Source organism: Corvus cornix, chromosome 2, assembly GCF_000738735.6.
Source record: "Corvus cornix cornix isolate S_Up_H32 chromosome 2, ASM73873v5, whole genome shotgun sequence".
NCBI lineage: Eukaryota > Metazoa > Chordata > Aves > Passeriformes > Corvidae > Corvus > Corvus cornix.
In genome coordinates this window covers 59,223,945-59,238,002 of record NC_046333.1, presented here as the reverse complement: position 1 = coordinate 59,238,002, position 14,058 = coordinate 59,223,945, and the positions used below count along the sequence as shown (strand labels likewise).

The following is a 14,058-nucleotide window of genomic DNA, read 5'->3' as shown; positions in this document are numbered from 1 at the left end:
CGCCCCACCTCGCCTCTTCCCCGGGGAAGGGGCGGCGGCCGCCGCTGCGGACACAAAGGCGGCGAGGGGGGGGCTCGGCCGGTGGAGGGTGGGCGGCAGCCTGTGCTGTGGCCGAGCCCCGAGAGGTTTCCGCCGGGGCTGCGGGACGTGGCGGGGCGGAGGCCCGCACAGGGGGCGCGGGGAACCCCGGCACGGCGCGCCCGGGGAGGATTGGGGGTGACAGAGCGGCATCCTCGGCGTCGCGGAGATGGGCCCTGGGTTTCCCCTTTGCCTCTCGTTGTCCCCCTCCGGAGTGAGCGCGGTGACCGCAAGAAGCGGTTGGCAAGTTTAATGTTGTGCCACAGGCCTGGCAAAATACTCCGAATAACTTATTAAAACCCCTCTAAAGGTATGATGTGTATATATCTATGTATCTTTCTAAGACCCTTTCATTCCTTTCTGAGCTTTCTGAAAGAGTAAGTTCAGGGAAAATGATGCTAGCTATTCACAAAGGGCTGCCAAATGTTCAAAATAAACAGCCAGAAAAATAATATATGTGTTTTCTTTAGCTGCCTCCCATGACAGCAATCTTAGCTCCTATGCTTAAGACACAAACTTTACAGGTTAACTATGTTTTCCCTGTAGCTGGGTAAGCAGTTACGTGCCTAAGACTTAATTCTGCCATTATTGTAACGATGATTCCAGCAATAACTTAGGGGGTTTTGTGTCGACAGTACATTATTGAAATTGCTGCATCCAGGATCTTGCTCCTGGATAACAACTAGGATAGTAGCAGGCTTGATTTTAACAAAGGTTTGTTTCTCCACTGTTGTACCCAACAGACTTTTGCTATTAATTTTGGTAGTTACATGGTGAGAGCCTTAGGAGAGTACCTGGCAAAATGATAATTATTCATTAGATATGATCTACAAATATGTGTGCAACATAAAAGGCCAGACAAAAATCCTAGTGTTTTAAGAGCAATTTTACTATCAAAACAGGACTACTAGCAGTAGAAAAGAATGATGTAGGTAGTACAGGGCAATAGCAATGGCATAAAAGTTAACACAGAAAAACTTAGAGCAGCAGCAGATTGTTTTCAGCATGAATGCAGAGGTTGCTTAAGGAAGATGGCAGAATCCCTGCCATTTAGATAATTTAAAACTTGAGCGGCCAAAGCACGACTCATATTCTTAAATTTTGCACTGATGCATCAGGTAAGGGACATCTTTTCCCACTTTGCTATGGGAAGTGAGTGATACATTGTGGAAGTATTATCTGTAATGTATTACTTCAGCACTTAGGGGATGCAAAACTACCATTGATTTTTGATTCTTTTTAGCTTGCAGTCCTGCAGAAAGCAGTATCTTCACTGGAAGTTCTGATAAACCTGAACATGAGCAATGGGTAGAGAGAAAGGTAATCTTCACACCCCAATTCACAGTAGTCAACTATTGTACTTCAGGTAATGTGCTTTACAACCTGCATATTTTATTAAAGATACTGTTTTTTGAAGGAAATTGTGCTTTGCTTTCATTCTGTTGGCAACCAGAAGTGTAGGAATGCAGTTGTGTCTAAATGTGGGTCCTTGAGGTTTTAATTTCTTTTGTTCACTGAAGCTTAGTCAAGCAAAGGAAGCTGACAAGGTTGAGCTACTGAAGTGCTTGCAGTGTAAGTCCTGGGCTACAGCTCATTCCATTCACCCACTGAATAAGAGGCAGAGGTCACACAGCATTCCTGAGGCTAAGGGTTCCCAAAGCCCAGCCTGGATGCTGTTGTGCTGCCCAGCCCTCTCAGACCTCTATTTAAGCCATCAAGTTTGAGCTGTAAGCCTTTGTGAGCCCTGGCACAAAAGTACATTCTCATTCTATGAGTAGGCAAAAAAGAGCACATAACCAACAGTCTCATGGATTAAAGATGCTTTACTCAGAAATACTGATAGCTTTAGTAGACTGTTGGTTTTTTAAAGGTATGTTGGTGGCCCATCTGTTTTTCCTAACAGAGCACAGCTTACACTTCACAAAACCTTCAATGGCACACATACGCAACAATCATCCTCATTCAGAAAATGCTTAGCCCCTAAAATACAAGGTATTTGTTTTAGTAAATATGACCCACCCACTTCATGTTTCAAGTGTAATTTCCATATGTTTGTGTCACTGCTGCCATATGTGCTCTTGGCCACCTGCCTCATTTCCGTGTCTCACTATGAATTGTTCAGATATTGTCGGCTGTTGGGACTACAGGAAACCTTTAAGTGCTTTTTGCTGGTTGGCACTTACACAGGTGCATAAATGGAAGAAGCTGTAAGTTTCTTGTGAGGTTGTAATAAATTTAATGCACATTTGCATTGCAAACCCCAAAGGGGAATAAAACATGTCCCCTTGAAATGCAAAAAGATCTCCACTCTCCTTTTCAGAAAAGACTCTCTCTCAGTGTAGCTACTCACAGTGTACTTTGAATGGAAATGAAATCACAGGAATCTGTCTAGTTTCATGGAAAATGCTATGGGACTATATCAGAGGTGGTGGCTGGTGGAGATCTTGACCACTTCTGACATGAAGAACAGACAGCTAACAGCATCACTCAGCACCGCATTGGGGATTAGTCATAAACTACTGGTTGTCATCTGTGCTGTTTACTGCGATGCCTTCCCTTGCAATTCCAGTACACAGTCCTGCAGCTGCCTGGTCAGCCTGCAATATCACCTCTGCAGAGGTAGATCAGAGGTAAGCCAATGGCACTCTTGAAAAAACAAACAGGTATTTTCATTATAAGAGTTCCAGTTCACACTGAAATTTTCTTTTTTGCCTTTTTTGTGGCTTTTTTTTTTTCAGATAACTATATATTGGTTTACTGCTAAGAATGAAATATGGAATTAAGTTCTAGAAGTTTAGCAAAAAGACACCTGTATTGTGTGTAAGTGTCATTGACAGGGAAAATGGATATGCATAGAGAGAAGGTACAGGTGCCTGAATGGCTTTATACTGCATATCTGTTGTACTAAAAATTAAAAAGTCCATATAACAGAATTTCTTTTATTTCCTTGCAAAAATATCTGTTGGTCTAATAACGTTACTGAAAAGACTGGCATTCACTTCTTTTTTTTAACATTTAATTTAAACACTATGAAATTAGATCAATTTAGTCCAAATACTGAATGTGCTTTCCAGTTATATAAACCTTGACTAAACAAATGTGAATGCTTTTTTAATCAGATTTATGCCCTTTTTCTAAAGTTTCTGCTTCCATGAAGTGTAGAAAGACACATAAACATTAAATACCCATGAAAAAACATCCTGCCATACAAATACAATAATTTTTGTTGTCAGTACCATACAGCAACGTTAAGCCCTGGCATGCATGGGGCTGTAGAGGCATTCCTTCATGCTTCACCTGCACCATGAATATTAAACAAACTCTGGGCAATAGGGACACACTTTAACATGAGGAAATAAAAGACCCTTAACACCCTACAGACAACTGAACAAGAGGAACTCTCTGTAGTGCTCAGCCTATCAGAGCAAGTGCTGTGGCCTATCACTTGAGTGACTGCTGGGACTTTCACTAAGAGCACCTTCAGCCATGGCCTGAAAACATGAAGACTGCTATGGTTTTGAAAAGAGAAAGATTCCTGTTTCAAAAGAAAAAAAGAGGATTCTGACTCTAATATTCAGCTGGGACAAGTCCCTCCCTTTAGCTGGGAGCCAAGTGTAAGGAGGAGCCCCCAAGAAAGGCCAGTGCATCCTGGGAAGAGATGATTTTTCTGAATCCAGATGATCCATCTCCCTACATTTTGCCTAGGAGAAGCTGATCTGGATTTCTGAGTATCACCAGGATGCAGAACACTTAAATGTTCTAGCATTGAAATCTCCTCTTATGAGTAACTTCCTTGACTAATTTTGGCCTTGAGAAAGAAATGGGCAAATTCTTTTATGAAATTTATTTTAAAAATTACGTTGCCTATTGTCATTGCCAGTGTTGCAAAGCATATCAAATTGGTATGACTAGCTGCTGATTTTTTTCAAGTAAATGACTAGGTTCTATACTCAAAACTAACCAAGTCTGTCTAAAACATTCTATTTTAATGTATAATGAACTATATGAAACTGGCAGGGGTTTCATCATTAAGGAAGTGACTTGAACATGAGTCAAGCCACCCAGCTGCACGATCTACATTTCCAAAGAATTATTACTGTCATGCATTAAGTTCCTCTCTACTATGGTTTCAAATTGCCAGAATAAGAAGTTTTCTGTATCAAAATAGGACATTTCTGTACCAAACTGGGTGCTCATTTTCAAAGCCACTACAGCCCTGTGCCCTGAGGTTGTCTCAAACATTATGCACGCCTCTAGCAACATGAGAAGATAAAGAAGTTTTTAAGCTCTATCACAAGTATAGCAATTTATTTAGTCCATTCCTTAAACAAATAAAAAAAACCCAACAAATCAAGAATGACAACCTGTCTCACTTCATTTAATAACAATAGCACTGACTGCTGAATGGCAGCAGTACAGTCAGCAATGACTGGGACGTAAAGAACAAGATTTTCCAAACTGAGAAGAGGTTTGGCATGGTTTAAGGCTCAATGCTTAACCTGAAACTCTTTAAGCAGAACCAATTTTAAAAATACACACAGTCTCTCAGTGTTGATTTTGGGTGCCCAAAAATAGACAATTTGAGATTTTCTCTCTCCACTAGCCTTTTTTCATGAAATCTGTATTCTATCAAAGACCAAGAAATTGTTCAAGGATCATGATAGGCACTTTATAAGGACCATTTAACTTAAATATCAGATAAAATATTTGAATTAAGCAGCTCAAGTTTTCAGGAGAATCTATGCAAAATCCATAGTGTGTGTAGCTTCTTTCTGTCCTTTGCCACATTCCTGACCTGGCCATCTTGACCTTGCTCAGCACTAGGTGGCAATTCCTGCAGCAAACTGTTGGTATGGGTACAAGCCAACAGTGTGGATGAACAGTCACTTGTCACATTACCATGGGAAGCCCTATCTGTCTGGGTTTACTGTTTTAAATTTTGAGGTTGCAGACTTTTTCAGGGATGAGTCATCCATCCATCCATCCATCCATCCATCCATCCATCCATCCATCCATCCATTCTCTCTTTGGGAAAATCTAAAAGAAGTGATTCTACAATGGCATTAATGAACCCTGTCAGTTAAACATTTACTACTTCTTTTTGGCCAAGCTTTTTCAAAGCAAACTGCTTAAAGAGCTCCTCTAGCCTAAAAACAATTAAATCTGAGAAGTGATTTCATTCTTCTCTCTCCCCCAGTTCCATCACTTACACAAAGCATAAATAGCATAATGTTTTCTTGCCATGATATACCAGGAAATGATGATCTTTCTGAGGAAGAGGCAGGACACAGCAATGGAATCATTAATTGCGTGCAGCAATTGTTCCATTCTTCCTCTGAGATGCCCAGGACAAGAAGAACAGTACCAGCTCCTTGAAGGCCAAGATTTTAGTGGATTCCTCAGTCCAAGTTCTTGTGCCAAATCCTTGGTTCCAATGAGACTCATAAACTGAGTGTACATTGTGTTAGCCATTCTGGGATTGGTTGGCTCCTTTCAAAGGGAAGAGGCAGTGGTGCACACACCCCAAAGCTGAGAAGACCGAGTTTCTAAAAGGACATTCTGCCTTTACATGCCAGCTCTATGCCTAATTTTCAAGCATAAATATACTCTGTCCAGCTGGGATTAAGGAGGGAAGATGATCCAGATTTAAAATGCATAAAATATTGTGGGCTACAAGGAATTGAGTGGAAAATTGGTTAAATACAGAAGAGGTGATGCATATGGCTAGAGAAGGAAGAGAACAAATGTCTGGAAGAGTGGAGGTGTCCATACTTTTTCAAGTGGAATGGTGCCTATTTCCCAATACAAAGACAATTCACTGTCTACCTGAAATTTTCCTTAAGAATTTGGTCTTGTAAATGGTTACTAGGTGGGAGAGAGCTTGTGTAGGATGACAGGAGGAAGGACCTAACAACTATTCAGGAGCTTTATGGATGTTTCAGTTTTGCTAACTCAGACTTTTGCAAATGTTTGTAGCTGTTTATTTGACAAGGATCAGGCATTTCTGTAAACTCCATGACGGAATTCACCAAGCCCACCATGAAAGTCTAGCACATCAGGATGAAACAACATACAGGTCAGATGTCAGGATATTTCAAAGGGAGAGGCATGGTTTTCCCTGAATATGGTAATGCCACTGTCCTGCAGTTATATTCCAAAAATAATCAACTTCTGTCATATCAAGAGGAATCTTGAGACATATCCTGCAGATGAAGGACACAATACTATTGTACTACAATATACGTGATGCCTGGACTGCCAATGACAATGGGAATTATTTGCACTTTAGGTTAATTAATTACTTGCGTTTAATATGGTTAGCTTTTGAACAACAGTGTCCTATACTGTAGGAGATGAGTGCTGCATCTGACTTGGCACCAAAACTGTGATGAAATCATCCTCAGGGACTTCTTCTGACATGCAGGGTTCCCAATGGACAATACCAACAATCTCCCATTGTATTTTTCTGATGAATTATGTGAAACATATTTGCTGGAGTTTTAAGTCAGCCCAGCTCCCTACAGCTGAATTTCGACACTACCAGTCCATGCTGACATCTGCCTTGTGCAAGACGATTTCTTCAGAAATAAGTATTTTAGGCTTTCTTAACCCTTTTAGGCTAGGCTTTTTGGGGGCTTTTCTCTCCAAGCTGTCATGGCAAAAATAACATTTAAATTTCACAGTCTTTGTTGTAAAAAAAATTTGTTTCAACTTTAGAAAAACCTAAAGCTGTTGTTCTTAGTTGAGGCAAAGGGAAAAGGGGAAGGGCCCCAAGAGGAGGCAAAAAGGACAGTTATATTCTTCCTAGATTTTTTTTCAGAATAACTTTTCAATTTATCCTTTATTTCAGTTTATCCTTACAAAATCTCACAACTTCTTCAAATCTGTGTTTTATTAGAGGCTACTTTCCAAGAAACTTTTGGGTGGATAATATATTGGTGTGTTTGACAGACATTTGCAGGCATGTCCAAAGCCAGAAAGAGAATATTTTAAGTACAATAACTTTTGTAATTGCAGTCCATAAGTGCTATCAAATAGTTTTATATTAGCTTTAAAGTAACTCATTGGCAAATGCTAGCAACAGAGCCAGGGTGGAAGACATCTCTGTGCTGCCTAGGCACCAAGTGCTCAGCTTCTTGGGCAGATTTTACAGCACTCACTGTGTACAATTTTGGTTTATCTAATCTGAAGGTAGCTCAGCAGGGCCACAGTTACAGCTATGCTATGGCTGCATTAAAGGTTTCCTTTCTGGAGGAAATATCCTTCTACTGAAATCCTAGCACCATGGCAGGTCTCATTTTCTGTGCTAACACTAGTCATAGTCCGAAATTAAACTCACCACATGGGACTGAATGAAAACAAAACCAGTTCGGGCAGGGGCTGAACTCCTTAAAAGACAAGACTGCTGTGTACAAAAGCTGTAGGTGATACTAGATGGCCTTGTGATCAGAAGGTGTGACCAACACTGACATACAGCTACAAGTCTTTTTCAGTTTGGACAGTATAAGTTGTGCAAATCACATGGGGATACCAGAGGTGAAAATTCCTGGCTTAAGCAGAAAGTTAGGCATATCCAGGCTCACCATCTGCACTTCCTTTCTCTCCCTCATCTCCCCTCCCCTCCCTTTGAGAGAGCAGCAGGCATTTCCTCCTGCCCTTGCAAGTGAGCTGGGATCTCCCACGCCATTACCTCATCCTTAACTGATCCCCCTATAACAAATGCCTGGCTCTGTGCCTGCTGTCACCCTTCAAAGGTCTGACTCAAAACACATTTGTTGCACCAGCAATCTTTTGCCTGACTGCAGGGGCCTTAAACAGGTCTCAGTCCGTTTTGTTCAGTCCAGTGAATATATAATTTTTTATATATATTTTTTTTTCAAGCACTGGAATGTGTAAGTACAAGTAAGTCAATAACATCATATAAACATATGCCTCTCATCCAGCCCAGGTAACCGCTGCAGGCCAAACATAACAAACAGGCCAGATTTATTTAGATTTAAATGTATTTAAACCAGAAAAGTAGATTTAATTAGAAAAGCAATGTCTTTTTATTCCTTACTCCCTACAGAGTATATGCCTAGCACCAAAACCTGAAAATAAAATCCTGAACATATTTGAAAAGCAAAAGGTTAAAAATGTTTGTGTCTGATCACTCTTCCGAATAATTTCAGCTACATAAATTTCCCTGGTATAGAGTTCTTAGAAATGCATTGAGAGAGGCTGACAAACCTGGTTTTATGTGGTTTTCATTTCTAGTCTTGCAGATGCGTGGCATTATAAATGAAAATCATAGGCTTCCTTAGCCATACAGGCACGGCCCAGCAGGCTTCCTGGAAGTACCGCCTCTTGTGGTTGACAGCTACTTTTACTGAGCACCATTTCAGCAGAAACCAAGTCTGATAAATATCCTCCTGAAACATGACGTCCGATAAAGATTGACTTTGATAAACTGCAAAAGGTTTTTAGTTTTATTAGTAACCTACTGGGCCAATGGTTATGGAAATAATAATTGATGCTATACATGCTCAGTGATTTTTTTCAATTCATTGGTTGCATTGCAAGGCTGTGACATGCCTCACATTCTTTACTGGCCACAGTGATTTCTGATCCAGAACATGAGCTTCCCTTCCAGACAGCTGAGATGTTTGTATATTCTTCCTGATCCTTACTTGGGTAGATAGTAGGTTATATTGGACTTTTGGACAGAAGCAGCATTTTTTGGTTTTTAGCCATCAACATTGGTATTTGCTTGCACTGAAATTTTGGCTGGTCACTGTGAAGGCACTTTTAAACATCTGGTGTATGAGGACAGGTAGAGTTTCCCTGCTCTCTCTCCACTTTATGAATAAAGAGGAAATGCTCACAAACACTTCTCAGCTACAGGTCTACTACCTTTCATCACCCAGCCTTTACACTGAGGGGTTATATTCATGGCCTCAACAAAGCCCAGTAACAGGCACTGCAGACTGGCAGCCTCTGTCACAGCTGGGGGCAGGCAGAGGCCCTGCTAGCTCTGCTCTGCTGCAAAGGGGAGGGCAGGGAGGAGACTTACATGGAACTGCCTGTAGAGTTTTGTGTGCATTTGTTGCTGGTGTGAATTATAGAAACAGAGCAGTGAAAATCTTTCCTTTTCACTTTGAGGACAAGATTACACGGTCCAGTCATATTTTGTAATTTTGCTTTTCAGTTGCCAAGTACAACGCAGAATCTTAAGGCAGGGGTTTTTGAATGTTTCTGTGATGTTCTTTGTCAGCATTGCTAATTGTAACGTTTTTAACAATTCTGAAGCATTTTAAGAAGTGAAAATATCGCAGTGGTTTCGTTTGCATGTTCCTCTTACCATATGTAGCTGTTTCACTGGATGTGTTTGTTGACTGCCAGGGCAACAATTTCAGATCTAGCATGATTACCTGTATCATACCGCTCATCAGAGATGTGGGCAAACTGCAGAAATTGCTGCATTGAGGAAATGCTGCTAGTTGGTAGGAGGCAGGAGTTTTCAAAGCTGTCTCAGTGAAAATGCTGATATCACATGCTTATGTCAACAACTTTAAAAATATTACTAAATGATCAGTTTGCTTAAAATATCTTTTACTATAAATACATTAGAGTCAAGAAAGTTGCTGCTTCATCAATGCATTATCATAGTTATGTAGATGTACCCATTTAAAATAAATTAACATCATTTTAGAAAAGTCTTCCATGTGTTATTTAAAGCCAACTGTATTGTGTAGCCATAATTTATACATGAAACAGCCCATGCTTGTGTCCTAAAAAACGTAGAGTCCAGAGTTGGACTTTGGACTTTAACTCTGTTATTAATCTTCTCTGTTAATAAAATGAAATGTTCATTGAGTTTTACAGCAATCCTATCTATCCTATATGCATGGAGAAGAGTAAAAAGGAGCTGTCACAATACCCAAATTTCAGTAAGTCAGAGAGATCCAATTGGGAAATTTTGCAGACACATGGCTGCTTTGGGGTCACAAGACAAAGTGTGAGCAACATTTAGCCTGCCCCATGACAGTGGCAGCACATGTCAGCAAGATTTTCAGAGTGAAGTATGAACAATTGCTTTCACAGGCCTCACCCTCCCTCTGCCATCATTCTGGGTTTTCCTGTGAGAAGAAAGATATGAGTGGCCATGGATCTCAGCACTTCTTGGCCATTGCCCCTGTCTGAAATAAGCAGCATACCTTAAATACTATTATGTAAGTTTGGATCCAAAAAGTATGGTTATTATTATGTTGACTTTACATTTTTAAAGTGAAGAGCACTACATGTTACTGCTTCCAGATTCCCTGTTTTCATTTTGGTTCTTTTTGCAGCTGTCAATTGATAATGAGAACCAGGTATGGGCAGACACTTATACAGAATTATAAAAGTGACTGCTGCCAGTTTTTTAAAAATGAGCACTAGGGAAATTTTGGTGTTTCCCATTCTTTGCAAGAGGAAGGCAATAAAATCCCAACCTAGGTTATGAGTTTTTTTGTTGCCTGAGTGGAGGCATGTTGATCATATTCTCCAGTTTACTACACAGGTGGAGGAAGTAGGTGGAGGATTTCCCCTGAGCAGGGAATGTTCTACTGCCACCAGCATAGCAGAGACATCTCTGCTGCTTTTTCCATCAGACTCCACTTTTCCTATGTGTGAATGGCAAAAATACCTTGGAGTCAGGGAAAGGAGAAGGAAAAACAGGTCTCAGCTCTGTCTCCCTGTCTGGTATTAATCACTCCAGGTACTGGGCAGCTCCAAATAAATGACCTGTTTCTGGCTGACTACAGCTCCCACTCATCACAGTATCTGGCGTTGCTGTGATCTGTAGATTACGGGAATACTAAGACAAGAAACTCAAACTCTTTCATTGGCTTTACTAATTTCAATAGTCTAAAGGTTGTCTTTTTCTTTATTTTCACCTTGCATCTATATTTTGAAGGGGTTCTACTGAAGTGTATCTTCTTAGCTGATAACAACCTTGCTCTTTGTAGCCATCTTCATCATCTTGACCCCTTTTCTTCAGAGCCTTCAGCATCTTTCTCCCATGACTGTTTTCTCCAGTGAGCACATTTTTTGTGCCATGTGATTCCCTTTTCTCAGTTCTCCATCAACCACCCATGTGGGAAACGTGGCTGGTTGCAATGCCTGCTGCTCTCCTCTGGTACCTCAGCTGCTGCACTTCCTTTCACAAATCTAGAAGTACACTTGGACTTGTTTTAGTCACCTGCTTACTTCCATAGCTGACAAATAAAGCAGCAGCCTTGGACTCTGATAATGAAGATACATAAGTAAATGACAGGGCTGTTTTGAAAAAACTGGCAAGGACTGATATTTTTGCTTTGAAAATTCGTTTCTAATTCCACTGTTTTCCACAGCTGATGCATCCTGAATTCTGGAGGAGTGTGTTGAAAGGCAGCAGATTTCCCTCTTTTTTTGCCCTCCAGTTTCAGCTAAAAATTCTTCCCCCACTGCAAGTCAAGAGTTGGGAGCTACTATGACATGCTGTATGAGGCAGCTTCTAAGGAAAAAATAAATATTCCTTAAATCCACCTTATTTTTGACAGGTTTCTTAAAGGTTCCCCAACAATATAATTCAATCAAGAAAGTAGTGGAGAAACATGTTCAGGTTTGGTTTGGTTGATTTTTTTTTTAATGTTTCATCTTCACTTTACAATCTGAATCTGCAAACTAAGGCATAGGTGACTGACTGCTTGATTGTGATGGGTAACCCATGTAACAGTCTGCAACATATTTACTCTGGTTGAGATACACACACACACACACATACACACGTATATGAAAAATATTTGTTTAAAAACCGGATTACTTTTCAGGGGCAACAGTGTCATTGAGTAGCCTCTTCCTTTTCAATTTAGCAAGACGCGCTGGGGCAAATTAAGGCAGTTCCATCAGTTATTTCCTTCTTTCCCGTGCGGGCTTTGAAAGGACTTCTCGAAAACCACCCTACGCCGAAATCACGAAACGCCCGGGCCCGTGGCACCGCCGAGGCCCCTGGCTCCAGCTGCCCCCCGGGCAGGACAGCACACACCCCTCATGAGGACAAGCCCCTCCGCCACCCTGCGTCCCCTTCTGTCCCGCGCCACCCGCCTGAGTTTCGCCTGACCCCCAAGGCAGTCACGGCGGGCAGCGGGTCCCTCTCCCGACCGCTCACTGCCTGGAGGCCGCAGGTGGCGGAGCCGCGGGCAGCAGCCGCCCCACGGACACCTCAGGGGTGGCAAGGTCGGCTGAGCCGGGGATGGTTCGCCTGTGGCTCCCCGAGCGACCGCCAAGCCCGGGCAGCCGCTGCTCCGGTGCGGCGCAGGCCGGGGCGGGTGGGGGGAACGAAAGAGCGGCGGAACGGGCGGGCGGCGCTCGGGGAGGCGCCGGGCGGGCGGGCGGCGCGGCTGGCCGAGCATGGCGGCGCTGCGGGTGCTGGAGCTGTACAGCGGCATCGGCGGGATGCACCAGGCCCTCAGAGGTACGGGCGCGTCCCGCGGGGCCCGGCGCTGCCTGCCCCGCCCGGGACACCCTGCCCTCGGGGGCTCCATCCTCTCGAGGGGACCCCGGCCCTTGAGGGAGGGGGGACTATGCAGGGTGCCCTGTTCTCGATGGGGAGGACAGAGGTGGCCTCTTCTCCCGGAGCCCCTTCTCTAGCCCGGCGTGTCGGCACCAGGTGTCCAGGAGCACGTTGCGACGGAAATAAGGGATCCCTGCTCCTTCGTGGGACCAGGCAGCTGCTTCTGGAAAGGCCATGATTTTGTGTTTGTTATTTTGAGCTGTGTCTAATACAGACGCACCACTGCTGGAGATGGGATCGGGATCAGTGAGGTGCCCAGGATGATAACCCCATTAGCCAGGGTTTCCCACTGTCATGCACATGGACTTGGTTTCATGGGCCATAGTTAGGTGAATAGCTGAGCCATGTTCCAATATGGGCCTGACCATCTGAGGCTGGTATAACATAAACATGACAATTGAGTATGTAATTTGAACTGGTATAGAGAGTTCACACCAGCCCATGTGCCCAGGCGAGTTTTTGATCTGGTACAAGGAACCCTGGAGATGAATTTGCTGAATTGTTAAAGCACGGCCTGGGTGACCTTCAGCAGGTCCTGTAGACTGTGAATTGGCTTCCTCAAATTGAAAATTGAGGTAGGGCTATTGATTTCCTTTGTAAAGTACCCTGGACCTTACTACTTTGAAGTCCAGGTTTCAACACACATTAGTATAATTTATGAGAATCACCATAATAATTTTAACTGTAATTACAATCCTTCAAATCCTTCAGTCTTCAGGAGCATTAGCAGAGAGCATTGTCATTGAAAGATCAAGTGGAAACCTGCCTTATCTTGCTATTTTTCCTGGGAGCTATGGAATATTAAGAGGATGCTTTGGGAGTGAAATCCATTTAGCATCATTTATTTACTTGAAACATACTCACAATTATCAGAGTGGCATTTTTTCTACTATCCTGTTTTTGCTTGAATGTGTATATATGCTTTATTTATAAATATAAATATATAAAATATAATGTATTTATTATATATAAAAATACACAACAAAATAGGTTCCTACATTGTTCCTAACCACCTATTTTGAGGATGTATTTTCTTTATTTCCAGAGACATTCTTAGAATACTAAGAGGAAAGTATAGCTTTGTCTGGAACTGTAGATGTGAGAGTTTTTGTAGAATAAAAGGAGTGTGTTATGCCTTGTATATAGTGTGCATGCTAATGGTAACGTGCTGCTTTTCTAGTAGCCAGATTTCCAAAGTGATGGCTAGCTATTACTGAGTTCCCTGCCGGCTCTGTGGCTCCCGTGCATGAACGCACAGACGCAGGGATGGCTTCAGTAATATTGAGCCGACGGCAAGGAGTTGAGAAGGGTCCTTGCTTAGAGTTCCACAGAAAGCAGTTCATTGCTACAACTTGTGAAGGTTTCCAGAGGCAAATGACCCCGAGCACGTGACAGCTCAGGGTAAG

At 42.4% G+C, this 14,058-nt stretch overlaps 1 protein-coding gene across 5 annotated transcripts in view; it reads left to right on the top strand.

Annotated features, from left to right (window-relative positions):
* Positions 1–58: 58 nt before the first annotated feature.
* The window catches only part of TRDMT1 (tRNA aspartic acid methyltransferase 1), a 45,432-nt gene continuing 31,432 nt past the window's right edge, over positions 59–14,058 (top strand). For 2 of the 5 annotated variants that reach the window (XM_019285604.3, XM_010399245.4), the window contains exon 1: positions 12,453–12,553. In XM_019285604.3, coding sequence (XP_019141149.1) covers positions 12,490–12,553 — 64 coding nt within the window. In that variant the 5' untranslated portion in view covers positions 12,453–12,489. Of the gene's footprint in view, positions 1,445–12,452; positions 12,554–13,613; positions 14,054–14,058 lie in introns of those variants that run through there. The other 3 variants (XM_019285603.3, XM_019285601.3, XM_019285599.3) reach the window with 3 other exon arrangements.